Source organism: Bos taurus, chromosome 21 (genome assembly GCF_002263795.3).
Source record: "Bos taurus isolate L1 Dominette 01449 registration number 42190680 breed Hereford chromosome 21, ARS-UCD2.0, whole genome shotgun sequence".
In the NCBI taxonomy this organism is placed as follows: domain Eukaryota; kingdom Metazoa; phylum Chordata; class Mammalia; order Artiodactyla; family Bovidae; genus Bos; species Bos taurus.
In genome coordinates, this window is record NC_037348.1 from 20,602,876 (window position 1) to 20,628,240 (window position 25,365).

The following is a 25,365-nucleotide window of genomic DNA, read 5'->3' on the forward strand; positions in this document are numbered from 1 at the left end:
AAATAGTTTTTGGGTTTTTTTTCCTAACGATTTTAAACGCAGAAAAACTTAGACTATGCTTATATTTCAATTAAATTGCTTCTTTCTCAACCTGTAAAATGCCACTATCCAATCTTTTCAGCTTTTAGGTTAAATCGAATAAGAGATCTGACCTGACCAGCCCAGCTGTTCAACTCTTCTTCAAGATCTGTTTGTATTTGCAGCAGAGAGGAACTGGTGACGTAGGTATGTATTGGCGAAACTCTTATTTTTGCCTCTTCTCCCTACCTTCCCAACATTCGTAAGTGGTGAGTGAAAGTGGGGGTGGAGGGACTTATTTTATGTTTTTAATTCAATGTGTCTACTCTAGATCAGCCAGAAAACTGGTCAAGCGACCCAGTGCCACCTTCTCCTCTCTTTGCGATTAAGAGGACAAGGAGGATGTCTATTTCAGTTTCATATCACCAGCATCGTGCCAGAAAAACTGGAAATCCTCCTAGATTTTGGTTTCGGCCCCCCACTCACTACACTTAAAAGTCTCTATGAAAATTAAGACAACACTATTTCAATCAACTATACTTCAGTAAATAGCAAGCCATGTCATCTTGGATATTTGTTTCGAGTTGGTTTGACTGGCAGGTGGCAGGGTTCTGGAGATGTGAGGGACAAGGACACAGGTGGGACCACCAGAGCAACTCTGAGTGTGGTGCTGTGTGCTTGTTTAGGTCACAGGCCCCCTGGAGAATCTGATCTTATCTGCAAGCCCTCTTCCCAGAAAACTGTACAAACACGCACACTTTCACACATAATTCCAGGAAGTTCCCAGAAACCCATAGGGGACCTACGGACCCCAAGTTAAAAGAATCCTTGTTTTAAAGGTTTGGGGAACAGCTTTTGAGAGACATGACCCCAGAAGTTAAGTTTTAAGGAAACCGTCAGCTCATAAAAGGTCAAAGGTTGATGTAGCTAAGAAGTATATTCTGAGGTCTAGCCTTGATTCTAAACCAGATAAATTTAAAAAAAGTATTTTCTTGCCCTGATGGTGAGTTAAGGAACCGGGTTCTTTTTTCTTCAGTTGGACTATAGTTGATTTACAGCGTCGTGTTAGTTTCCCGTGTACAGCAAAGTGATTCTGTTATACGTATACATACATTCTTTTTGAGATTGTGTTCTCATATAGGTTGTCACAGAATGTTGAGTCGTGTTCCCTGTGCTATACAGTATGTCCTTGTTGGTTATCTTATATATAATGTGTGTGTGTGTGTGTGTTTATCCCAAGTTCCTCATTTATCCCTCCCCCACTCACATTTCCCGTTTGGTAACCATCAGTTTGTTTGCAATATCTTTAAGTCTGCTTCTGTTTTGTAAATAAGTTTATCTGTTTATTTTTTAAAATTAGATCCCACATATGAGTGATATCATATTTGTGGGATCTTTTGATTGCCTTTCCTCACTCAGTTGGAGCCCCTGCCAGACATGGTCTGCCCTGTATTTGCCACAGATGCCTCGATTTTAGCAAAGGACTTCCAAGACCTCTCTGGCCTGACCGTCGGTCTCAGATGAGTTCGTTTGGTTCTGCCCCAAACACATTTTTGAGAGATCGTTTCGTCCTGCCTCTTTTCTCTGTACCGCTGGCCACTGGGGTTGTCCTGCTGTTTTCAGCAGAGACTACTTAAAACCATTCCAGGGGAAGCTGTTGCCATAGCGACCTTGGCTGCCAGGAGTTACCATTTTCTTCTTTTTGTTAGCTTGTGGTTTCCCTGATTTTGAAGGTAACAGCTGATGTTCTGATTTCCTGCAGTGCAGCGAGGAAAAGACTGGATTTTTGTTATTGTTGTTGATGTCTGTTTTTTTTAAAGTTTAGAGGGATGTATGTGAGTGTGTGTGTGTGTTTTGTGTACAAGATAAAGCTACCTGAAAAGATGAAAAACTAGATATGCGTGTATATTTTCCATACTCCAGTTTTAAATTTTGGTCTAGCAGTTGAATGGTAGTCCACTTTTAGCCCAATTTTGGAGACTAATGACTGTAAGCAGTTGCCTTCAGTGGGGGGAAAAAGTGACCAAGTTCCATTTCACATTGCCCGTGACTCCCAGGTGTAAAGACCTCTGCGAGCTGGGCTTAGTCTGAACTTGACTCCAGCGCCAGGACTGCCTCCAAGGGAGCAGGTGGCTGAATCAGGCTCTTCCTGCTCTGGAAACAAAGGTGGGGCCCACAGGCATGACAGCCACACCTGGTGGCCACAGCAGTCCCATCTCACATCTGTCCAAGGCTGTAAACACGACACCTGATGCCCGGCCAGGGTACCAGGTGCAGGTGAAGTCAGGAAGTCAAGGCTGCCTGGTAACAGAAATCAAAGCTAGTCTCCTGGTCCCCATGTGCCTTTCCAGCTGGACTTCTTTCTCCTGCTCTCATGAGGTTTTATTTATTTCTTTTTTACACTTTTGGTCCTGCCACACTGCATGTGGGATCTTAGTTCCTAGATCAGGGAGGTTGGACCTGCACTGCCTATGTGCAGATCAGATCAGATCAGATCAGTTGCTCAGTCGTGTCCGACTCTTTGCAACCCCATGAATCGCAGCACGCCAGGCCTCCCTGTCCATCACCAACTCCCGGAGTTCACTCAGACTCACGTCCATCGAGTCAGTGATGCCATCCAGCCATCTCATCCTCTGTCGTCCCCTTCTCCTCCTGCCCCCAATCCCTCCCAGCATCAGGGTCTTTTCCAATGAGTCAACTCTGTGCATGAGGTGGCCAAAGGACTGGAGTTTCAGCTTTAGCATCATTCCTTCCAAAGAAATCCCAGGGCTGATCTCCTTTAGGATGGACTGGTTGGACCTCCTTGCAGTCCAAGGGACTCTCAAGAGTCTTCTCCAACACCACAGTTCAAAAGCATCAATTCTTCGGCGCTCAGCCTTCTTCACAGTCCAACTCTCACATCCAGACATGACCATAGGAAAAACCATAGCCTTGACTAGACGAACCTTTGTTGGCAAAGTAATGTCTCTGCTTTTGAATATGCTATCTACATAACTTTCCTTCCAAGGAGTAAGCGTCTTTTACTTTCATGGCTGCAGTCACCATCTGCAGTGATTTTGGAGCCCAGAAAAATAAAGTCTGACACTGTTTCCACTGTTTCCCCATCCATTTCCCATGAAGTGGTGGGACCAGATGCCATGATCTTGGTTTTCTGAATGTTGAGCTTTAAGCCAACTTTTTCACTCTCCACTTTCACTTTCATCAAGAGGCTTTTGAGTTCCTCTTCGCTTTCTGCCATAAGGGTGGTGTCATCTGCATATCTGAGATTATTGATATTTCTCCCGGCAATCTTGATTCCAGCTTGTGTTTCTTCCAGTCCAGCATTTCTCATGATGTACTCTGCATATAAATTAAATAAACAGGGTGACAATATACAGCCTTGACGAACTCCTTTTCCTATTTGGAACCAGTCTGTTGTTCCATGTCCAGTTCTAACTGTTGCTTCCTGACCTGCATACAAATTTCTCAAGAGGCAGATCAGGTGGTCTGGTATTCCCATCTCTTGAAGAATTTTCCACAGTTTATTGTGATCCACACAGCCAAAGGCTTTGGCATAGTCAATAAAGCAGAAATAGATGTCTTTCTGGAACTCTCTTGCTTTTTCCATGATCCAGCGGATATTGGCAATTTGATCTCTGGTTCCTCTGCCTTTTCTAAAACCAGCTTGAACATCAGGAAGTTCACAGTATACATATTGCTGAAGCCTGGCTTGGAGAATTTTGAGCATTACTTTACTAGCATGTGAGATGAGTGCAATTGTGCAGTAGTTTGAGCATTCTTCGGCATTGCCTTTCTTTGGGATTGGAATGAAAACTGACCTTTTCCAGTCCTGTGGCCACTGCTGTTTTCCAAATTTGCTGGCATATTGAGTGCAGCACTTTCACAGCATCATCTTTCAGGATTTGGAATAGCTCAACTGGAATTCTATCACCTCCACTAGCTTTGTTCATAGTGATGCTTTCTAAAGCCCACTTGACTTCACATTCCAGGATGTCTGGCTCTAGGTCAGTGATCACACCATCGTGATTATCTGGGTCATGAAGATCTTTTTTATACACTTCTTCTGTGTATTCTTGCCATCTCTTCTTAATATCTTCTGCTTCTGTTAGGTCCATACCATTTCTGTCCTTTATGGAGCTCATCTTTGCATGAAATGTTCCTTTGGTATCTCTGATTTTCTTGAAGAGATCCCTAGTCTTTCCCATTCTGTTGTTTTCCTCTATTTCTTTGCATTGATCGCTGAAGAAGGCTTTCTTATCTCTTCTTGCTATTCTTTGGAACTCTGCATTCAGATGTTTATATCTTTCCTTTCCTCCTTTGCTTTTCTCTTCTCTTCTTTTCACAGCTATTTGTAAGGCCTCCCCAGACAGCCATTTTGGTTTTTTGCATTTCTTTTCTATGGGAATGGTCTTGATCCCTGTCTCCTGTACAATGTCACAAACCTCATTCCATAGTCCATCAGGCACTCTATCTATCAGATCTAGGCCTATGTTGGAAGGTAGATTCTTAACCATTGGGCCACCAGGAAGTCCTCTCCTGCTCTCAGCAGGACGCTATTCTCCGCATTTTCCAGTTTGCTCATCTTAGAAATAAATGCTCATTTGTTGTTGTTCAGTTGCTAAGTTGTGCCTGACTCTTTGTGACCCCATGGACTGCAGAACCCAGGCTTCCCTATCCTTCACTATCTCCCAGAGTTTGCTCAAACTCATGTCCATTGAGTCTGTGACACCATCCAACCATTTCATCCTCTGTCACCCCCTTCTCCTCCTGCCCTCAATCTTTCCCAGCATCAGGGTCTTTTTCAATGAGTCGGCCAAAGGATTGGAGCTTCAGCTTTAGCATCAGTCCTTCCAGTGAACATTCAGGATTGATTTCCTTTAGGATTGACTGGTTTGATTTCCTTATAGTCCATGGGACTCTCAAGAATCTTCTTCAGCACCACAGTTTGAAAGCCAACACCCAGCCCAATTTATCAGTGCTCAGGATTTTTGTGACCTGGGTTGTTGCCAGTTCATTGGCGGCTGTAAGGGCACCGATAGGAATTAGTCAAGGTGGGTTCTGTGGGCCCTTCTGGATCGTCACCATTCCCACTGGCTTTGTCTCTGTGCGGTGGGCTCTTCCCTCTACATGTGCTTCTAAACCCACCTGTACCCCTGCTCCCCAGATCAAGATGAATGCCATGATGGAGACCTCCGAGCTCCCGGCCGTATTTGACGGGGTGAAGCTGGCCGCGGTGGCTGCCGTGCTGTACGTGATCGTCCGGTGTTTGAACCTGAAGAGCCCCACAGCTCCGCCCGACCTCTACTTCCAGGACTCGGGGCTCTCACGCTTCCTACTCAAGTCTTGTCCTCTCCTGACCAAAGAGTGAGTAGACGTCAAACCCACCTGTACACCTGATTGCTGATCTGTCTGTCATTACACTGTTCAAAGAAGAACCTTTTCACCATGGGTCCTCAAGGCATCTATGTAAAATAGTGTCACTGATGTTAAAATAGCCACCATCTCTGTAGGAGTCTGGCACTTGAATCCTGGCGGGTAGGGGACGGACTCAGATCTTTGTTGCCCAAAGTCATCCCTTCTTCCACAGTGTGGTGTCATCAACCATGTCAAGGACTTTGCAGAAAACTGTTGTTGTTTTTAGGTAGATGCAGAAAACTTGGACAGTATTTTGCATGTGTGTGGACTCAGTTGTTTCCAATTCTGTGCAACCCCATTGGCTGTAGCCCACTAGGGTCCTCTGTGGGATTTTCCAGGCAAGAATGCTGCAGTGTGCTGCCTCTTCTTTCCTCAGGGGATCTTCCCAACCCAGAGATCGAACCCGGGTCTCCTGCATTACAGGCAGATTCTTTACCACCTGAGGCCAGTTCTAAGGTGGAAGTTTTCCTGACCCCAAATAATTAATGAGCAAAAAAAAGCATAGGTTTCTTGGGTACCTGGAAAAATATACATTAGCTAAGAGAATCCACTCTAAGAGAAGGTTTTCATTCTAGTTCAGTTCAGTTCAGTCACTCAGTCGTGTACGACTCTTTGAGACCCCATGAATTGCAGCCCTCCAGGCCTCCCTGTCCATCACCAACTCCCAGAGTCCACCCAAACCCATGTCCATTGAGTCAGTGATGTCATCCAACCATCTCATCCTCTGTCATCCCCTTCTCCTCCTGCTCTCAATCTTTCCCAACATCAGGGTCTTTTCAAATGAGTCAGCTCTTCGCATCAGGTGGCCAAAGTATTGGAGTTTCAGCTTTAGCGTCAGTCCTTCCAGTGAACACCCAGGACTGATCTCCTTTAGGATGGACTGGTTGGATCTCCTTGCAGTCCAAGGGACTCTCAAGAGTCTTCTCCAACACCACAGATCAAAAGCATCAATTCTTCAGCACTCAGCTTTCTTTATAGTCCAACTCTCACATCCATACATGACCACTGGAAAAACCTTAGCCTTGACTGGATGGACCTTTATTGACAAAATAATGTCTGTGCTTTTTATTATGCTGTCTAGGTTGGTCATAACTTTCCTTCCAAGGAGTAAGCGTCTTTTCATTCCAGGTGAACCAGATTTCCCTGCAGAAGCCCCAGCTCTGTGTTCTGGAGGTGACAGGGGTGAGCACAGCTTCTGACAGAAGTAAAACAGTAGTTGTGAAAGAGACAGAATCTGTGTTCCACACCACACATGCTGTTTCCAGGAGACATATTTGACAGGATCTTCATTGAGGCATGTGGAATCTAGTTCCCTGACCAGGAATCAAACCTGGGCCCTCTGTATTGGGAGCACGGAGTCTTAGCCACTGGACCACCAGGGAAGTCCCTGAATGATTCTCTTCGAAGAACAGATGGGCAGCAGAGACACCTGAGAGTCTGGGCTCTTGCTTTGTCCTCTTTGGTTGTCTAGCTCATTTCCACAGCCACGGGTAAAGAGCTGTGGGCTATGGGTATTTTGGGTGTCTGTGTACAGTTTGCTTGTTAGTTATAATGTCGTGACCCTAAAAAGTTGTAATCAAGCTGAAAGAGACTTATAGCTCAGTTATATTGCCTAATACCTGTGAACTGCCATATACAATATAAATCGAGGTGAACTTGGACCCGCCCCTGCTGAGGGGATTCTACGTCATAGTGGCCTCCACAGCTATGATCAAGGGCATGGTGTTTTAGTAAGCAGTGTTTGCCGTGGAAACTCTGCTTTCTGAGGAGTGTGCACAGCGTTGGTGTGTTTTCAAAATCATCCGGCATTTTTCTTCCATGTTTAATTTAGATAATTCACTCATCTGAACTGGCAAGGAACATTTGCATCCCCTACTTTCAGATGGGGTGGGATGCAGCTGGATCCAGTTCCTGGGTCTCTGTTTGTAGAGAGCTTTTGAAAAACCAAGGTTTTAAAAGCCCTACGAGATCATAGGCAGATGAGTACAAAGTTCCAGCCAGCATCAGTTCCTGAGTAATTAGAGGAAGCCCTGGGAAAGCTTCTCCCCTCTAGGCTGTTTGGAAAACATCATGTAAGGTTTCAGTTAGTCAGTCGCTCAGTCTTGTCTGACGCTTTTGCAACCCCATGGACTCTAGCCCACCAGGCTTCTCTGTCCATGAGGCAAGAACACTGGAGTGGGTAGCCATTTTCTACTCCAGGGGATCTTCTCAAGCCAGGGATCAAACCCGAGTCTCTTGAGTCTCCTAGGTTTGATTTCACACTAATTGTTCAAAGCATTTTTTTTTTTTTAAACTGATTTTTGGCAGGGTTTTTCCTAACCTGGTTTCTCAGTTTCCTTTGAAAAACAGCCTGGAGACATACATCCAACAATTTCTCTTTGCTTTTTCTTCTTCCTGTACACTTTCTCGATGAACCTATGTAACTTCAAGGTTGGATTTGTTTTCCTCGCATTTTAAGGATGGGGAGATGAGGAGTAGTAGAGGGGGAGCCTGGACCCAAGTCTGTGACCCCACAGCTGGCTCCTTTCTTGTCCACAGGGAGGGGGAACAGTGACCTTTCTCAGGGTGCAGGCGAGGGACGGGAGGCAGAGAGCAGTAAGGGGCCAGTCCGAGACAAAAGTCTCTAGCTGGGCTAGCCCTGGAGTGGCCTTCTGATTCCTGCATGACCCTCTCGCTATTTTAATCACTGTCGGAAGCCAGTGGCCTTGATGTTTTTTCTCTGTGTGGCCTTTCTGGCAACAGCCTTCCGTGTGTTTGAAGCCAAGCTCAGGAAGCTTATCTGTTAGGGGTAAAAGTGCTTCTCCCGGGACTTTGAAGATTTTTTTTCCCTACAGGAAGCCTGTCTACAGCCTTTACAAACAACTGTCTCGGCTAAAAATTTCACTTAACTGATTTAAAACAAGCTGATGGGGTTATTCAGTAACCCTGACGGAAAGCAGCCAGTTAATTATGACTTACGTGCAAAATCACGGACATAGCCTTTTGATGTTCTGGTGTAGGAAAAAAAAAAAAGTCGGTGAAAGGTGAACAGTGAAAACATGTTAGGAGAACAGGGATTTTTTTCCCCCTCTTTTCAGCATTAAAGTCAGTTTTTAAGTCTGTCTTGAGATCACCTAGCCAAAGATACATCAGAAATGAATTTTTCAATGTCTCGAGAGAAACTTTTCTAAGGTCAGGTGATACGTCTCTTGTTCACTTAGCAACAGGTCAATATTTACCTAGTGATTCAATTTTTTTTCTCAAAACATGTTCGATTTCAGTGAAACAGGCAGACTAAAAAGCTCAAATCAGGATTATGAGAAAATTTAGATGGTGATACAGATCTCCATTTTTTCCTCAAATAAAAAATTTAATGCATGTTCATTGTTTTTTTTTTAAACGGAGAATAAGGTGAAACACAGAAATCATCTGTGAGTCTCCTCCTTGGGGATACACATCACTATGTTGGTCATCACTCCTGCAGGGTTTTTGCTGCTGCAGATCATTTCCTCCAACAAAATCAGGGGCATATGTAGCATTTGGTAACCTGCTTTAACACTTAGCATACCATGGGGACTTCCCTGGCAGTCCACTGGTTAAGAATCTACCCTTCTAACACAGGAGCTGAGGGTTCGATCCCCGGCAGGAGAACTTAGATTCCATAGGCCGCATGGTGTGGCCAAAAAATTTAAAAACAAACAAAAAACAAAACAGTATGCCATGGACATTCATCCACACTGCTACATATCTTCTAACATTTGATTTTTAGCAGCTTCAGAATTCTGTCAACTATTCAAATTTCCTAATGGCTGTTGGCAGCAGTGGTGCAGAGAAAAAGCCTTGATCTGAAATGTGGATTAGGATGCAAACTGAGGTCTTCTTCTAAACAAGGTGGACCCCTGGACCACGTGACAGGCCCTCTGGCCCTTGGTTTCCTCGTGTGTGAAATGAAGCAGTCTTACAAAGCTCCTTCTCATCATGAAGCTATGACCAGAAAGTACTATCCAAGAAAGCATCAATTTTTTTTTTTTTTAATTTATACATGTGGCACACACTACATAGACTTCTAAGGCCGCAGCTTTTTGTTGGGGTGAATGACTCAATGACTAGAAGTCACAGAGGGTGTGAAGAGATGAATATTATAGAGTTCTGCTTTAAATATATCTCTAGTTTTAAGCTGTGAAGAAAAGGCTGAATGTTTCTGATGGTAGTTCTTTAATTGTAATGCATGAGAAAAAACAGGGCCGATTGAGCCCATCATTCTAGCTGTGTTTCCTACCCCTTCTCCCATCCTAACTCAGATTGAAGCATCCCAGTGTGGTTTGGAAAATGAGTTGTGCTATGGACTGAATTGTGTCCCCCCAAAATTCATGTATTGAGGACCTAACTCCTTATATGATGATATTTGGAGGTGGGGTCTCTAGGAGATTATATGGTCTAGATAAGGTCATACGGGTGGGACCTTTATGATAGGATTAGTGCCCTTATAAGAAAAGGAAGAGCATCAGTGCTGTCTGTACCATATACAGACACAGCAAGAATGTGGCCTTCCACAAGCCAGGAAAGGCGCGCTCACCAGGAAGCAGATTGGCTGACACCTTGATCCTGGTCTTTCATCATCTAAAATTGTGAGAAACAATTTCTGTTAGTTAAGCCACGAAGATAAATTAAGTAAAAATAAATGAATAAAATGAAACTGGCCGTTCTCCCGCGGTGCCCTTTCAGCACTATCATCCTCTGAGTCTAGGACCACTGCATCGTCACAAGCACTGAAAGACTTTCTTAGAAGGACCCTGGGTTGGGAGCCCTAGTGACCAGGTAAGGACCAGAACCCAAAGAGAAGGGTTTTCTTGTGTGTCTGCCCACTCCTAACCATTCTCACTCCCTTTGCTCTAGGACAAGGGGACACTGGACCCCTTGGACTTTTGTTTTTTTAAGGACTTTGTTGAGCTGTCATTTACATATAGTAAAATACACAAACCCTAAGTATACAGCTCAGGGCCTTTTGCATATATATTCACCTGTGTAACTGCCACTCCCCTGTGCTTTACAGGAATGTCCCAAGTCACCTCTTGCCTCTGACCCACTTTGCCACTATGCCACTTGAGTTGGGTTCTTTAAGCAGGCCAGCACCCAGAGTGCAACACTGTGACCCTAGCCTATCCCAGCCTCACCACCCATGGCATTTTGCATTGCCCATTAAGTGCCTGCCCCTTAGGCACTCGTCCCTGGCTCCCCCAAATCTCTTCTCTCTCTCCACCAAGAAGCCTCCTCACCCTGCAAGAAAAACTTAACTAGCATAACTTCGCTGGTGGTCCAGTGGCTAAGACTCTGAGCTCCAAATTCAGGGGGCCAAATTCCCTGTTTGGGGAACTAGATCCCACACGCTACAACTAAGAACTAGTGCAACCAAATAAATAGGTTTTTCTTTTTTGAGTATGTCATAAAAAAAGAAAAAACTTAAATAGCTTCTATTCTGAGAAACTTTGCCTGACTACCCTCAGCTCCTCTTCAGTCAGAATGAGCCCCCTCTTCCTTCTTCCTGTCCGAGTTTCCCCAGCATGTAGCTTCTGTGTCCATTTAACATATTTCATCGTTTTCTGCAGGGCTTCCCTGGTGGCTCAGTGGGAAAGAATCTGCCTGCCAATGCAGGAGATGTGAGTTTGATCCCTGGGTAGGGGAAAATCCCCTGGAGAAGGGAATGGCAACCCACTCCAGTATTCTTGCCTGGAGAATCCCACGGACAGAGGAGCCTGGCAGGCTACAGTCCATGGGGTCAAAAAAGAAATGGGCAATGGGTTGGACATGACTTAGTGATAAACAACAACAGTCTTATTCTATGGAGGTTTGTACCTGTCTCTTTTCTTCACCAGTGGAGTATATGTACCCCAAATCAGGATCCATAGTCTTGACCAGACAGAACAGGATTCCAAGCCATTCTAAGTCTTAAGTGTAATGCTCTTCTGCCACTTGTTTTCCATAGACAGGTGTAGTTGAGGGATGTTCCCATTTTGGTTTGGTTTGGTTTCCCACTCCAGCTTAAGCAATCAGTGCTGCTCAGGGGCACTTCAGGGAATCAGGTGTACCTTCAGCTCTGAGCTTAGGGCTTCCCTCGTAGTTCAGTCAGTAAAGAATCTGCCTGCAGTGCAGGAGACCCAGGTTCAATCCCTGGGTTGGGAAGATCCCCAGGAGAAGGAAATGGCAACCCACTCTAGTATCCTAGCCTGGAAAATCCCCTGGACAGAGGAACCTGGTGGGCTGCAGTTCATGGGGTTGCAAAGAGTTGGGCACGACTAAGTGACTAACACTTTCTCAGCTCTGACCAAGTTTTGCTTATTAGGAAGTCACTGTGCTGTCTCTGAAAGAGGATGGATTGGTTGTTTGGTCTTGCTGCTGCTGCTAAGTCGCTTCAGTCACATCCGACTCTGTGCGACCCATAGACGGCAGCCCACCAGGCTCTGCCGTCCCTGGGATTCTCCAGGCAAGAACACTGGAGTGGGTTACCAATTTCCTTCTCCAATGCATGAAAGTGAAAAGTGAAAGTGAAGTCGCTCAGTAAGTGTCCAACTCTTCGTGACCCCATGGACTGCAGCCTACCAGGCTCCTCCGTCCATAGGATTTTCCAGGCAAGAGTACTGGAGTGGGTTGCCATTGCCTTCTCCGTGTTTGGTCTTAAGTCAGGGCAAACCCAGGTATATCCAGAAAGGCAGTTTGCAGCCTCCACCCTCCCCTTGTAGTTCCCATCACCAGCCCTGGTTTAGAAAGTGAAGACAGGAAGCAGGTGCCCTGTCTCTGGAAGCTGTTATTAAAATGCATACATTCCCTGTGAGAAGCCAGGCGTCTACTTTTTCACTCATTAGTGGGCTCGTCAGTGTGGATCGTGGTAGAGCTGAAGATGAAGGCTTTTAAGAGGAATGTGATGGAGCGCTTAGCTAAAAGGCAAGCCTAAAAACAGATGACCGAGGTGTTTTTATTAGATGCAAGAGACATCTGTGAAGCCCTACACAGTCTAGTGAAGGGACACAGTGAGATCAAATCATCAACCATATGCTTGTGGGTCCTTTCTTCCCCAGAGGCAAAAAAGGTAATAGCTTCCTTCTGTAACCCACTGCTGCCTGTATTAATAAGCTCTGGATTTTATTATTCTCCATGGGTTTGAGAGACACCTGAAACTTGGAGTAGAGGATCACACCCATTTCAGCACCAAGCCAAAAATAGTAGCTGACTCATCTCTGCCAATGGTGCCCTTTTTGAGCACTTCCTCTTTGAAGCTGCTTCAGACACTCATCAAACAACAGCAGAAACCCTGTGACCTTTCCATGGATCGTAGTGGGTTCGTCTTCTGTGTTTTGTTTTGTTTTTTTTTTTCTATTTATCTCCTCATTCACGAGAGTAGACTCCAAACAAGAATCCCATGGAAATGTTGTTCTCATCGTAATTAGTCCCTATCTTTAGTTTCCTGCCAGTGGTCATTCATTAGCCTGGGTTAATGAACATCGAAAGATTTACTTCTCTGAGACTCTGTTGTTGGAGGTATTTTCAAAAGATCATTTATTTTAAAACCATTTCATTGTGAAAAAAAAATTTTGAGGGACTTTCCTGGCAGTCCAATAGTTAGGACTCTGTTCTTCCTGCAGGGCATGGGTTGCATCCCTGGTCTAGGAACTGAGATCCCATATGACACGTGGTATGGCCAGAAAACAGAAACAAAAAATGTTATTGGTTTCTACACACCTGTGCTTAATTATTTCTTCTCAGACACAATATCAGTTCCCTTTCTATACAGGCATTCATACTCCCTTTCTATCAGTAATATTCACTTTTCTTTTATTTATCCCAAATAAAAGCCTTTTTCTATATATAAAAATACCATGTTGTTGCTGTTGTTTAGTCGCTAACTCATGTCCAACTCTTTTTCGACCATGTGGACTGTAGCCATCCATGGGATTCTCCAGGCAAGAATTGGAGTGGGTTCCCAACCTAGGGATTGAACCTGCATCTCCTGCATCATCAGATGGATTCTTTACCACTGAACCACGAAGGAAGCCATTCACACATGTATATATATCTGTGTGTGTGTGTGTGTGTATCCTAGTATACCCAGGACATATTAAAAAATTAGAAGTACTCAACAGAAAAGCACTAATTCAGATTGGTCTCATGTTGCAATATATGAAATTATTTTCCAGATCTAAAGAGCAAAGGGCTCAATATGTAAATTCCTACTCCCCTTTCCATTTCCTGCCTTGCCTCCTTTTTATTTTACTGTGTCTTCTTAGTGGCGGTGTCACAGGGGAAGCTAGGACAAGAATCTTGTTTGTGAACAATTGGTGTTTTCTCAGTCTTAAAGGAAACCGTGCAAAAGCAGCCCCACGCGTTCCCTTCCGGTCACACTGCCACCCCTGGGCCCCTCCTGGGTAGAAATTCCGGAGCCAGCACGGCTTATTTATAGTGAGTTAAAGTTGAAAAGAATTTCATTATCTTGGGCTTAAATTCTTAATTCCTTCTTGTTCACAGAGACATTCCAAATCAGATTTAGATCCTTTCCTTCTTGGCTGCACACTCAAGCTTTGTCCTTTTTATAGGATAATCTCCTAATTGCCAGGAGCCTTAATTCTATTGACCTGATTTTACCCATTTAAGAACTGTGCAAATATTTCCTTAGATGCTTGTGGTAAACCATTAACAATTGATAAGTGGATCTGGAGCACTCTAATGGGTTTATTATGTACGCACCAGACCTTCAGAACACATTTGTTGAGAAACTTACATTGCAAGAGAGTCCTTGAAAGATGAAAGACTCAGAAAGCATGAGACTGATGATTGGTGGTTAGCTCCCATGAGGTCACCTTTTCAGGGGCCTTCATCTTAAAATGGCTTGTGTTTTTGATGACAGTGGCCCAAACCCAAACTGTCAAGGTGAGAAAGTTGAATTGCTAAAGCTGGGTTACTGTCCTGTCACTAGGCTGACCAAACATCCCGATTTTCCTGGGGCTTAATAGGGTTCCCAGAGTATGGAACTTTCCCACTAAAACCTGGGAAAGTACCAGATAAACAGGGATGCATCGGTCACTATCTGTTTCTCACTGTCTTCTGGGATCAGATGGTGAGGTTTTTGTAAGTGGGTGCCATTAGGAGTAAGTGTTTAGTTCGCCAGTGGTCAGCTGTAATTTAACCCTTGGATGTTGCCCATCTGTACTGTCTCTGCCCTAGCAGCTCAGTTATCCAAGAGACCAGGAGGAAAGTGCTGCTGCCTCTGAGGCCTCTTGTATTGACTTAAGACGAGAAAACTGTGAGACCGTGGAGAGATTCGTCCGCCTTCCTCTAGCCTTGGGACAGGTTGTAGCCTCTTGTTAGAGATTCTGCTTTCGTGGAGGAATTGCTGAAAGCTCTAAAAGGTTCAGAATCTAGAATATGTGAAACTCTCTTGATTTGGTTCAGATGGGAGGAACATCTATGTGCCATGCACTCCGTAAAGCAGAAGTTTTCAGTTTCTAAGAATGTATTACCAGCCTATTCCCCTGTTGATCATGCTTGAGTTTACCCTTCGGGCCTCTACCATGCCTTCAAAAAGGGAAAAGAAGCATGTGCTACAGCTGATTCTATCCCACGGTGTCAGAGCCAGCACATCTGGATGGGCCGGTGGGCCTCCGCTTTGTGCAGGGCTGGCTGCATTGCCAAGTCACCGTCTCTTTCAACTTTTCCCAGGGCTCCAGGGTCAATCTTTGTCCATCAGTCAGCCTTAATTTTATTTAAACTACTTTAAACCTAATTTCCTTTATAGGATTTGCCTGGGATTAGATCCACTTTTGTGGTTCTTCTCAATATGTAGTTGACTGAAAACAGGTCCAACATCTAGGAGCATGACCAGGCTTCATTTTCTAGAAACTGTAAAATTTCCAAGTGTAGCCAACTTTTGTCAGTTTTTCTTGTTCTGTTGATCCTGTAAATTTACTGCTTACGAATTTTGATCTCAAACTATTTCTTTTCTCTGCCAGCTCCCTGGCATAGCTCCCCTCACTGTGACAGTGCACTCGATACTATGTACGCTTTATTAATAAAGTATAATTAAGACAGCAACTTGATTTTGAACGTGTGTCCTAGGGACTTCCCTGGTGGTCCAGTGGTTAAGACTTCACCTTCCAATGCAAGGGGTGCGGATTTGATCCCTGGTTGGGGAGCTAAGATGCCACATGCCTCGTGGCCCAAAAACCAAAACATAAAACAGAAGCAATATTGTAACAAATTCAATAAAGACTTTTAAAAATCTTAAAAACGTGTTCTAGAGGGTTCAAGTCAGGGATCGAACCAGGGTCGTCTCCTGAATTGCAGGCAGTTTCTTTACTATCTGAGCCACCTCCAGGGACGCCTCCTCTGGAGGGTTAATAAATATGGTTTCTAAACTCTCAACTGCCCTCATCAACATTCAGTGGCATGGAGGGTAAAAAGCTGACTGCCGTTTTACTTCATCTTCGTCCAAAGCGGCATCAAGCGAAGCAACCAATTTTGGAAGCCCAGTCCTCTTCAGCCACCTCGAGGATGCCTTCTGTGCAAATGGAGTCTGTTGGGGGGATGGGGTTTTAGGATCAGAATCTGCTAAATGGTATAATATTAATTCAAGGTAAGCGTCTTCTGAGGTTTTTAAGGAAACTTATTCCTCTGTGAAATTCTGGGAAGTGAAGCTTTTACTCCTACAGAAAACTGTAGTCCTTGACTAATCGATGTTTCAAACGGTTGGATAAGATGCCAACCCTGTCACCACTCCCAGGTCACGGTCTGCCAGACTGAGCGGCGCCATCCCCCAAGGGCCATGTCCTTCTGGGAGCGTGGCCTCTGCCCAAGGTGACTCCCAGTGGTACAGCAGCCCCGTGAGCCTCAGAAATGAGTCAGCCCTCCTGGCAGCTTGTGAACCAGCCTAAATCTCCACCCTGTGCCGTCTCTAATCATAGAGTGAGGACCCAGCCTGTGTGGGTGCAAGTTGGACGGCTTAACTTGTGACGTGGCCAATAAGAGTCTGCAAGCCGGAGCATTTGGGAAACCTCCTCGCCCAGAGGTCAGCAGTTGATCCCTCCCAGGAAGGGAGAGGTCCATGAGAGGTGGCAGGTTGTGTGTTTTCCATCTTTTCCGCTGGGTACTAAAGCCATTGCCAACCAACCCCACTTTCTTGTTGAACTGTGGTACCAAATTCTCCAACACTGGCATTTTCAGCCAGATAGCAAAAGCTTGAACAGTAATTCCTTTTTTTTTTTTTTTTAAGATTTTAAAAACCATTTTATTGATTTATTTATTTTTGGCTGCACTGGGTCTTCATTGCTATGTAGGCTTTCTCTAGTTGTGGAGAGCGGGGGCTACTTTCCAGTTGCGGCGCTCCAGCTTCTCGTTGCAGGGGCTTCTCTTGTTGTGGAGCACGGGCTCTAGGGTGCGTGGGCTTAAGTAGTTGCAGCTCCTGGACTTAGTTGCTCCAAGGCAAGTGAGATCTTAGTTCCCTGACCAGGGATGGACCTTAGCACCCAGCAGTGAAAGAGTCGAGTCTTAATGACTGGACCACCAGGGAATTTTTTAAACTTGAAATCTGCCAAGCCATAACAATGCAGACTTTTCCTTCCTTAGTATTTCCATAAAGGACAATTCTTCTTCTCAGTGGATAAATATATATATATATATATATGTATATATATTTTAAGTTAGTCAATTAATATAGAACAACATGCTCTTCCAGTCTGTTCTCTGTGTGTGCAGCCCATACTCACCCCTTCCCTTACACGCAGAATCCTTCTTCTCGTATTTCTGTCTCCTCTGTATATCAAAATCCTCTTCATCTCTCAAGGCCTCCTCACATTCTAGCTCTTCCAGCATTCTCTAACCTTTACTCTTCTTCTGTCTCTTTGGCTCCTACTTATCAGCAGAACTATAAATGATATCTTTCTCTGTGTGTATCTCTCTTCACCCTCAGCTGTGTTCTGAGAGGCTTAAGGGCAGAAGCTGTCTTAACGTTTTCTGTATTCTCTATGGCCGCTGCTTTGCACAGAGTCAGTGCACTCTGACACTTGTAGGTCGTTTTGGTAGGAACCCAGGTGATTAAGGGTCAGAATGAGTAATTCAGATCAGTGATTAAGGAGTGTAGAGGAAGAGGGAGATGGTGCTGTGTTGGCTTGGATGAAGTCTTGTGGGATCCTGAAAGATGAGTTGGTTTGGAAAAAAGACAGAGCAGTTGGCATGATCATGAGCTAGCGAAATCCATCATTTAAGCAAGTACTTCCGGTAGAAGACTGCCTTTGATCCCCAGGCCATCGCTTTTCACCGACCCACGTTTGTTCCTTGGTCCTGTTGGCCATCCAGCCAGCCTGCCTGCGTAAGGAGATGATGGATGTGCCACCGATTTGGCCTGTTTTCTCACTGTCACTCTTCGCCCTGCCCCCACAGCCTCTCTTCTCCTGTTGCCCATGTTCCAGGATCTTTATTTGGCTAGACTTGGACCATCTGTCTTGCAATTCCCAAACATTTCTTTGATGCTCTTTGTGTAGCATTTGGACCTGCTGCTGTCTCTGCCCTTTGTTCTCTGTGCCCTGGGTTTTGTTTGCTAATGTGCTTTGGCCCCATCACTGGCCTCATCTCCATGGCTGCTTCCTGGCAAGCTCCTTGCTGGATCCCTATGCCGTGATCCAGTGTGAGGAGAGCTGTCTGATTACAGCAGACAGCCCCAGGTCACCAGGGGAGAAAGAGGAGTCTCAGATTCCCAGAAAGGAAGAGTCTGGTCTGGATCCCATGAGCGCTAGTGGAGAGAGCAAAGGGAAGGGTGGGAGGCCTTTCAAGGTAGAATCAATAGGTGCTGGTAGATAGTGGAATAGCCTTGAGTGGTTGAAGGGAAGGGCTGAGTAACAGAAAATGCCATGATTACCGAGCAATTGAGAGAGGAATAGAGCCATTGACAGAAATAAAGGAGTCCAATGGGGAAGCTGCTTTCTCGGGGAAAGTTGTTTAGTTTGGGACAGTCTATGGGACATGCCTGGGCAACGAAATTTAGGTGTGAGCTTAAGGCCAAGTGGTTCAGATGGTTAAGAGTCCACCGCAGTGCTGGAGACGTGGATCCGATCTCTGGGTTGGAAAGATCCCCTGGAGAAGGGAATGGCAACCCACTCCAGTATTCTTGCCTGGAGAATCCCATGGACAGAGAAGCTTGGCGGGCTACACTCCACGGGGTCGTAAAGACTCGGACACTACTAAGCAACTAACACTTTAAGGCCAGGCATGCAAAGTCCAGAGCAGCTATCAACAGGGGAGAGAAAGGCAGATGGGGAGAGAGCTGAGGACTGATGGCCGTGGCAGGTGAGGGTGGGAGGAAGAGCCAGTGAACGAACCAGAGATGGGCAGTTCTTGAGGAGAACCAGGAGCCCTAGGTGTCATAGAAGCCAGAAAAGGAAGACTTTGAAGCAGACCATGTCAGAAGCCACAAAAAGTCAGGAAAAGTGAGGGCTGACCAAAGACCTTGGAGCTTAACCAGAAAGAAGCAGGGATTTTTGAGGATGAATTTTCTTTTTTGGGGTTGGTTTTTTTGTTTGTTTGTTTGTTTTTAATTGGAGTATAGTTGCTTTTGGGTTTCCCTGGTGGCTCAGCAGTAAAGAATCTGCGTGCCAATGCAGGAGATTCAGGTTCAGTTCCTGGGTCAGGAATTGACCTGGAGGAGGAAATGGCCACCCACTCCAGTATGCTTGCCTGGGAAATCCCATGGGTAGAGGAGCCTGGCAGGCTATAGTCCATGGGGTCCCAAAGGAGTCGTACAGGATTTAGCGACTGAACAACATAGGTGCTTTACAATGTTGTGTTAGTTTCTGGTGTACAGCAAAGTGAATCAGCTATACTATACATGTATCTCCTCTGTTTTGGGTTTCCTTCCCATTTAGAACAGACCGCATAGCGCAAGGCTGTTTTCAGTAGGGTCAGAAGTGAAGTCAGTTCATAGAAACTGCAGGAGAAACAACAACAACAAAAATAAGTGTGGCAACCAAAGCTGAGAAAGAAAGGAGGGAAAATAGGAAGCTAAAAAGTGAAAGTCACTCTTTCACTTTTAAGCTTTCACTTTTAGCTTTCAAGTGAAAGCTAAAAAGTGAAAAGAAGTGTCTCCAACTCTTTTCGACCCCATGGACTGCAACCCACCAGGCTCCTCTGTCCATGGGATTCTCCAAACATGAATACTGGAGTGGGTTGGCCATTTCCTGTGCCAGGGGATCTTCCCCATCCAGGTATTGGACCCGGGTCTCCCACATTGCAGGCACATTCTTTACCGTCTGAGCCACTAGATTTATCCTAGGAAGCCAGAGGAGAAAGCCAAATTGAATGAAGGTCTTCCCCAAGATCAGGAAGGTGGGTGCTGTGGTGCCAGGCAGAGGGAGAAGTTAACAGCTATTGCTCATGGAGCTCTGGAGCCCAGCTCTGTGGCAAGACCACCTGGGTTCTCATACCAGCTCTTTCCCCTCCTGGCTGGGCCACTTCCCCTTGCTGAGTCTCTGTTTCCTCATTTGTTAACTAGCACTTGTTTCATAGGTTCAGTATGAGAAATAGCATGTGAAACAGTTTATAGTCTGTTTAGCATGTGTAAGAAGTCAATAAGCATATATTGCTATGGGTGTTATTATTCTCTACCTCTATCCTCCAATTTTTAACTCATAAGTAAGTGCAACTCAACAAGGTAATTGACTTGAGCAAAGTTGCAGAGCTATCAGGAATGAGATTGGACCCTGGTCTCTCTGACAACCTAGTTCTCATTGTTTTCTCTCTGCCATGTGTCATGACTGCCCAGTATTGTGTCCAACACATAGTAGGTGCTCCATAAATATTTACTGAGTGAAAATAAGAATACACAGATCACAAATAAAGGAACAAAATTGTTAATTCCACTGCTATGAATCTAACACAAAGAAATCATTTAAACCCTGGTGGTCCAGTGATTAAGAATCTACCTTTCAATGGATGGGACGTGGGTTCCATCCCTGGCCAGGGAACTAAGATCCCCCGTGCCTCAGGGCAACTGAGCCTACCTGTCCCACCTGCCACAACTAAGACCCCACACAGCCAAATAAATACTTAAAAATAAAATAAAGAGAAATGCTGAGACTTGATTAAAAGTGGCAGATTGAACACATGTTTACCTTCACCTCTTCTCGAATCCCCACTAAAATGACAGTAAAGGAAAAAAAGGCATGAATTTTCAAGAACATAGAGACTAGGAGGGGGAGATAGGGGCAGATGAGTGGAAAGCAGACAGACAAGTGGTGGACACTAACTTAGAGAAGCAGAGAAAGCTGAAGCACAGGCCTGCAGACTGGGAACTCTACAGGAGTCAGGCTGGTTTGAACGCTCAGGAACTAGAGGCACCTCTGAGGTTGGGGTGTGAAATATGTCTAAAACCACAAAGACTGAGGGAGAGTCCCCCAATCTCCTCCTATCCCACACAACCAAGTGAGCACCCTGCCTCTGCCTGTTGGGAGACTGGCCGACTGAGAGCAGGAGTGAGGTGCCAGGTCATAGAGTCTGCCCACAGAAAGTCCCAGCCGTGCCTAGGTTCCCCAAGGAGTTGGGAGGACTGCCCTCTGGGGAAACTGACCTGCCCAAGAGATAAGTCCGAAAGACCTTTATCTGGGGGTCCTCTAACAAAGGAGCTGGAACCCACAGATTGACAGGCCCTGCTTAAGGAAACAGCTGGGCATCAATTTTCCTGCCACAGGAGCAGACACAACCAAGAGTCCCTGGACATTCAAAGAAAACCTTGAACATGAAAGCCAAAGATATAAAGCAAGCAGATGAAAGGCTAGGGAGGAAACACAATGGGAAGGAACCAAAGTAAACTTGAGAAAACCTGTAATGAGCATACTCAGAGGGAAGAGAAAATGTACATCCTTGTGGCAGGAAGAATTGCAACATCAGGGAACAGGAAGAGCTTTGGGAACACAAATGGAGAAGATTGATAAAGGAATTAGAAGATTAAAGGACGATCTCTTCCAGAAGGTAGAATAAGAAGACAAAAGATGGAAAGTGGAAGAGATTAAAGGATCAGTCCAAGAAATCTAATATCCAAATAATAGTAGTTCCAGAAAGAGGCGAGAGAGAGTGGAGGGGAAGAAATTATCAAAGAAGTATCCCAATATCCTATAAGTATGAAGTGAAGTGAAGTGAATTCGCTCAGTTGTGTCTGACTCTTTGCGACCCCATGGATTGTAGCCCACCAGGCTCCCAAAATCCATGGGATTTTCCAGGCATGAATACTGGAGTGGGTTGCCTTTTCCTTCTCCAAGGAATCTTCCTGACCCAGGGATCGAACCCACGTCTCCCACATTGTAGGCAGATGCTTTACCATCTGAACTACCAGGGAAGGACCTAAAAACTCTTATTAATTGAAAGAGCCTCTGAAATTCTAGCTCAGAGAAAAAGACCTAATCAAGGTTCTTTGTAAAATTTTGAAACACTAAAGCAAGATCCCCAAAATTTGCAGAGTAAAGAATTAGATACTTTGGCCACCTGATTCAAAGAGCCGACTCATTGGAAAAGACCCTGATGCTGGGAAAGATTGAGGACAGGAGGAGAAGGGGGCGACAGAGGATGAGATGATTGGCAGGGCAACCTGCCAGGACAGGGCAGCCTGGCATGCTGCAGTCCATGGGGTCACAAAGAGTCAGACATGACTGAGCGACTGAACAACGACAAAAGAAACAGAGTGCACGTAAGGACCAGGCATCAGCATGACACCAGATCTCAGTGGCGGATCAGAAGCTGGAGGACAGGATTGAGGCTTCCAAATCCTGAGGTGTTAATAAAATGGCTTTTAACTTAGACTTCTGTACCTGCCAAACTAAACCTACTGTGAAGGTAAAATTAAGACATTTTCAGGGACTTCCCTGGTGATCCTGTGGCTAAGACCCTGTGCTGCCAAAGCAAAGGGCCCAGGTTCAATCCCTGGTCAGGAAACTAGATCCCACACGCTGCAACTAAGACCCAGCACCGTCAAATAATTTTTTTTTTAAGTCATTTTCAGATATTGTGAGTTGCTCTCAAAAGTTTTTTTTCTTCCCCCCAACTTACTTTTTTGCAAGAAACTAGTAGAAGCTATTGTTGTTCAGTCTCTAAATTGCATCCAACTCTTTTCGACTCCATGGACTACAGATGCCAGCTATCCTGTCCTCCACTGTCTCCTGGAGTTTGCTTAAACTCACGTCCATTGAGTCGGTGATGCCATCCAACCATCTCATCCTCTGTCGCTCCCTTCTCTTCCCAGCATCAGGGTCTTTTCCAATGAGTTGACTCTTCGCATCAGGTGGCCAAAGTATTGGAGCTTCAGCATCAGTCCTTCCAATGAATATTTAGGGTTGATTTCCTTTAGGATTGACTAGTTTAATAGAGGAGAAGGCAATGGCACCCCTCTCCAGTACTCTTGCCTGGAAAATCCCATGGGAGGAGGAGCCTGGTGGGCTGCAGTCCATGGGGTTGCTAAGAGTCAGACATGACTGAGTGACTTCACTTTCACTTTTCACTTTCATGCATTGGAGAAGGAAATGGCAACCCACTCCAGTGTTCTTGCCTGGAGAATCCCAGGGACGGGGGAGCCTGGTGGGCTGCCGTCTATGGGGTCGCACAGAGTCATACACGACTGAAGCGACTTAGCTGCAGCAGCAGCAGGTTAATAGAAGCTGTTAGTAGAAGCTGACCTCCAGCAAAAGAAGGAAGTAAATGAAGGCAGGGTAGCCATGGCATCCATACTGCAGGAAAGAGGCCAAGAGGCCTCACAGGATGGAAGGAAGCGAGGCCCTTTCATAGGGGTGTGGGGGCAGAGAGGTCCTTGAACAGTGTCTCCAGGAGAAAGCAACACTGGTGATGTCTGATATCTTTGTCCGGTGGTCAGAGAACTAGACCCCACATGCTACAGCTAAAGATCCCACATGCCACAATGAAGATCAAAGACCCCCCACCATACTGGAACCAAAACCCAATGCAGCCAAATAAATAAATAGTTTTTTAAAAGGCATCCCCAGTGGAAGCAGAAGCACTACAATGCAGGGTTAAGAACGTGGGGTATCAGGTTAAGAGACATGGAGTTCAAATGCAAGGTCTGCTGCCTACTATGTTTTTGGAACCTGTTTCCTGGACTACAAGGAGAGATCCTGATAATAAATGTTGCTGTGAAGGATAAATTATATTATGTAAATGTGCCCATACAAGGTGCAAGATAAATATTTGCTCCCTAAACTACAGCTAATAAACAGGTTAAAATTGTATGCAGCCATTCAGAACTTAGTATTATAGCTATATGTACAAACAGGGATTAAGTGAAGAAAGCAGAAGATATTAATAAAATTATATAGCTATATATCAAGAGACCAATATTATAATTATATAAATACTCTTCAAACAGATACAGGTAGAAAGGAAATGAAAAAATAGAAATAGTTCTTGTTCTATAAGGGTTGTGAGGATATGGATTTGTTTTTAAACTTTTGGTTTCTTCTAGCTGTTGCAAATTGATATGAAATAAAATGAAGGGACTGTGAGTATACATTTCATTATACATTTCATCCTCCACAGTTTTGAAAGTCGTTTGTAGTTCATTTGCTAATAATAAGGATAAGCAGTGATGCCAGCCACTGTCTTTTGAATCTATCCTTCATGTGTAAAGAGACATGTGCTTTGCTTTAGCAGAACTTTCTAGAATATGCTTATCTGTACAGTTTTGTGATGCTCTCTTGTCATGTGGGCAAGAATGAAGTTTCAGTGCCTAAGTTGCCGTGAGTTTTCACAAGGGTGGAGTTGTTGACTAGCTGAGGAAATATTTTTCTGTTCTCATGTCATAGGAAAGAGCTGCCATTTCATCTGGGCTAAACCACAGCCCTCAACAGTGGCCTCTTTCAGCTTTTTGGAACCGCGTTCCTCTTACAGAAAGCTCCAGGGCAGCTGCATCATTTCCTTCCTTTTACATTTCTGCTCAAGAAGCAGTGTCTGCATTTCCCAGTCGTTCTCTCATCACCCAGGAGCGTCCATGACCTTGTTCTGTCCTTCAGTGTTTCCCTGGCCATCAGTAGGCTCTGAGGTTCATCAGGGTAAATTTATAACAGTCATGCATATCATAAACATCCTTAACTCCTGGGTAGCTTATATTTGTTTTTAAAAGACAGGTTACATGAAGAGACTCCCACAGACATCATCCAGTTACCTTCAACCGATGTTTCCAGTTTCTTGACTGTTTTTCCAGATATATTTTTAAAATTTATTTTTTAATTGGAGCATAGTTGCTTTACAATGTTGTATTATTAATAGTTTCTGCTGTACAACAATGTGGATCAGCTATAAGTATTCATGTATCCCCTCCCTCTTGTGCCTCCTTCCCAACCCCTGATGCCCATGCCTCTCAGTCATCACAGAAAACACCGAGCTGGGTTCCCTGTGCTAGACGGCAGCTTCCCTCTAGCTCTCTGTTTACACATGTGCTGTATACATGTCAGTACTACTTGCTCAATTCATCCAGACATATTTTATGCAAAAACAGTTACACACACACACACTTCTTTTCCTCTTATTGCACAACTAGTAGTATGCTATATACGCTTCTACACTTGGTTTTTCTTCATGAAATACCACCGAGAGCTTCCGTATGAATATAGGAAGAACTTCCTCCATGTATGTCTCAGCTGCTTAGTATTCCATTAGTATTGCCAATCCGATGAGTAAAAAAGTGTTTTCTCACTGTGTGTTTTAATTTGTGTTCCTCCTGTCAAAGAGGCTGTGCATTCTTTTTACATCTAAGAACTATTTTTATTTCCTTTCCTGTTGACCTTCTATTGGTAGCCACTGCCCAATCGTCCAGTGGTCATTGGTTTCTTCAGAATCATCTGAAAAGATGATTTTTATTTTGTTTTTACTTGGGCAAGATTTTTATTTTCAAATTATTGGTGATGCGAATAATGGTTATAC

General features: G+C 44.7%; 1 protein-coding gene across 3 annotated transcripts in view; it reads left to right on the forward strand.

Annotated features, from left to right (window-relative positions):
• The window catches only part of ABHD2 (abhydrolase domain containing 2, acylglycerol lipase), a 113,988-nt gene that overhangs the window by 26,713 nt on the left and 61,910 nt on the right, over positions 1 to 25,365 (forward strand). For all 3 annotated transcript variants that reach the window (XM_059879000.1, XM_010816948.3, NM_001015549.1), the window contains 2 exon segments: positions 122 to 225; positions 5,183 to 5,382. In XM_059879000.1, the coding sequence (XP_059734983.1) occupies positions 5,189 to 5,382 (194 nt within the window). In that variant the 5' untranslated portion in view covers positions 122 to 225; positions 5,183 to 5,188.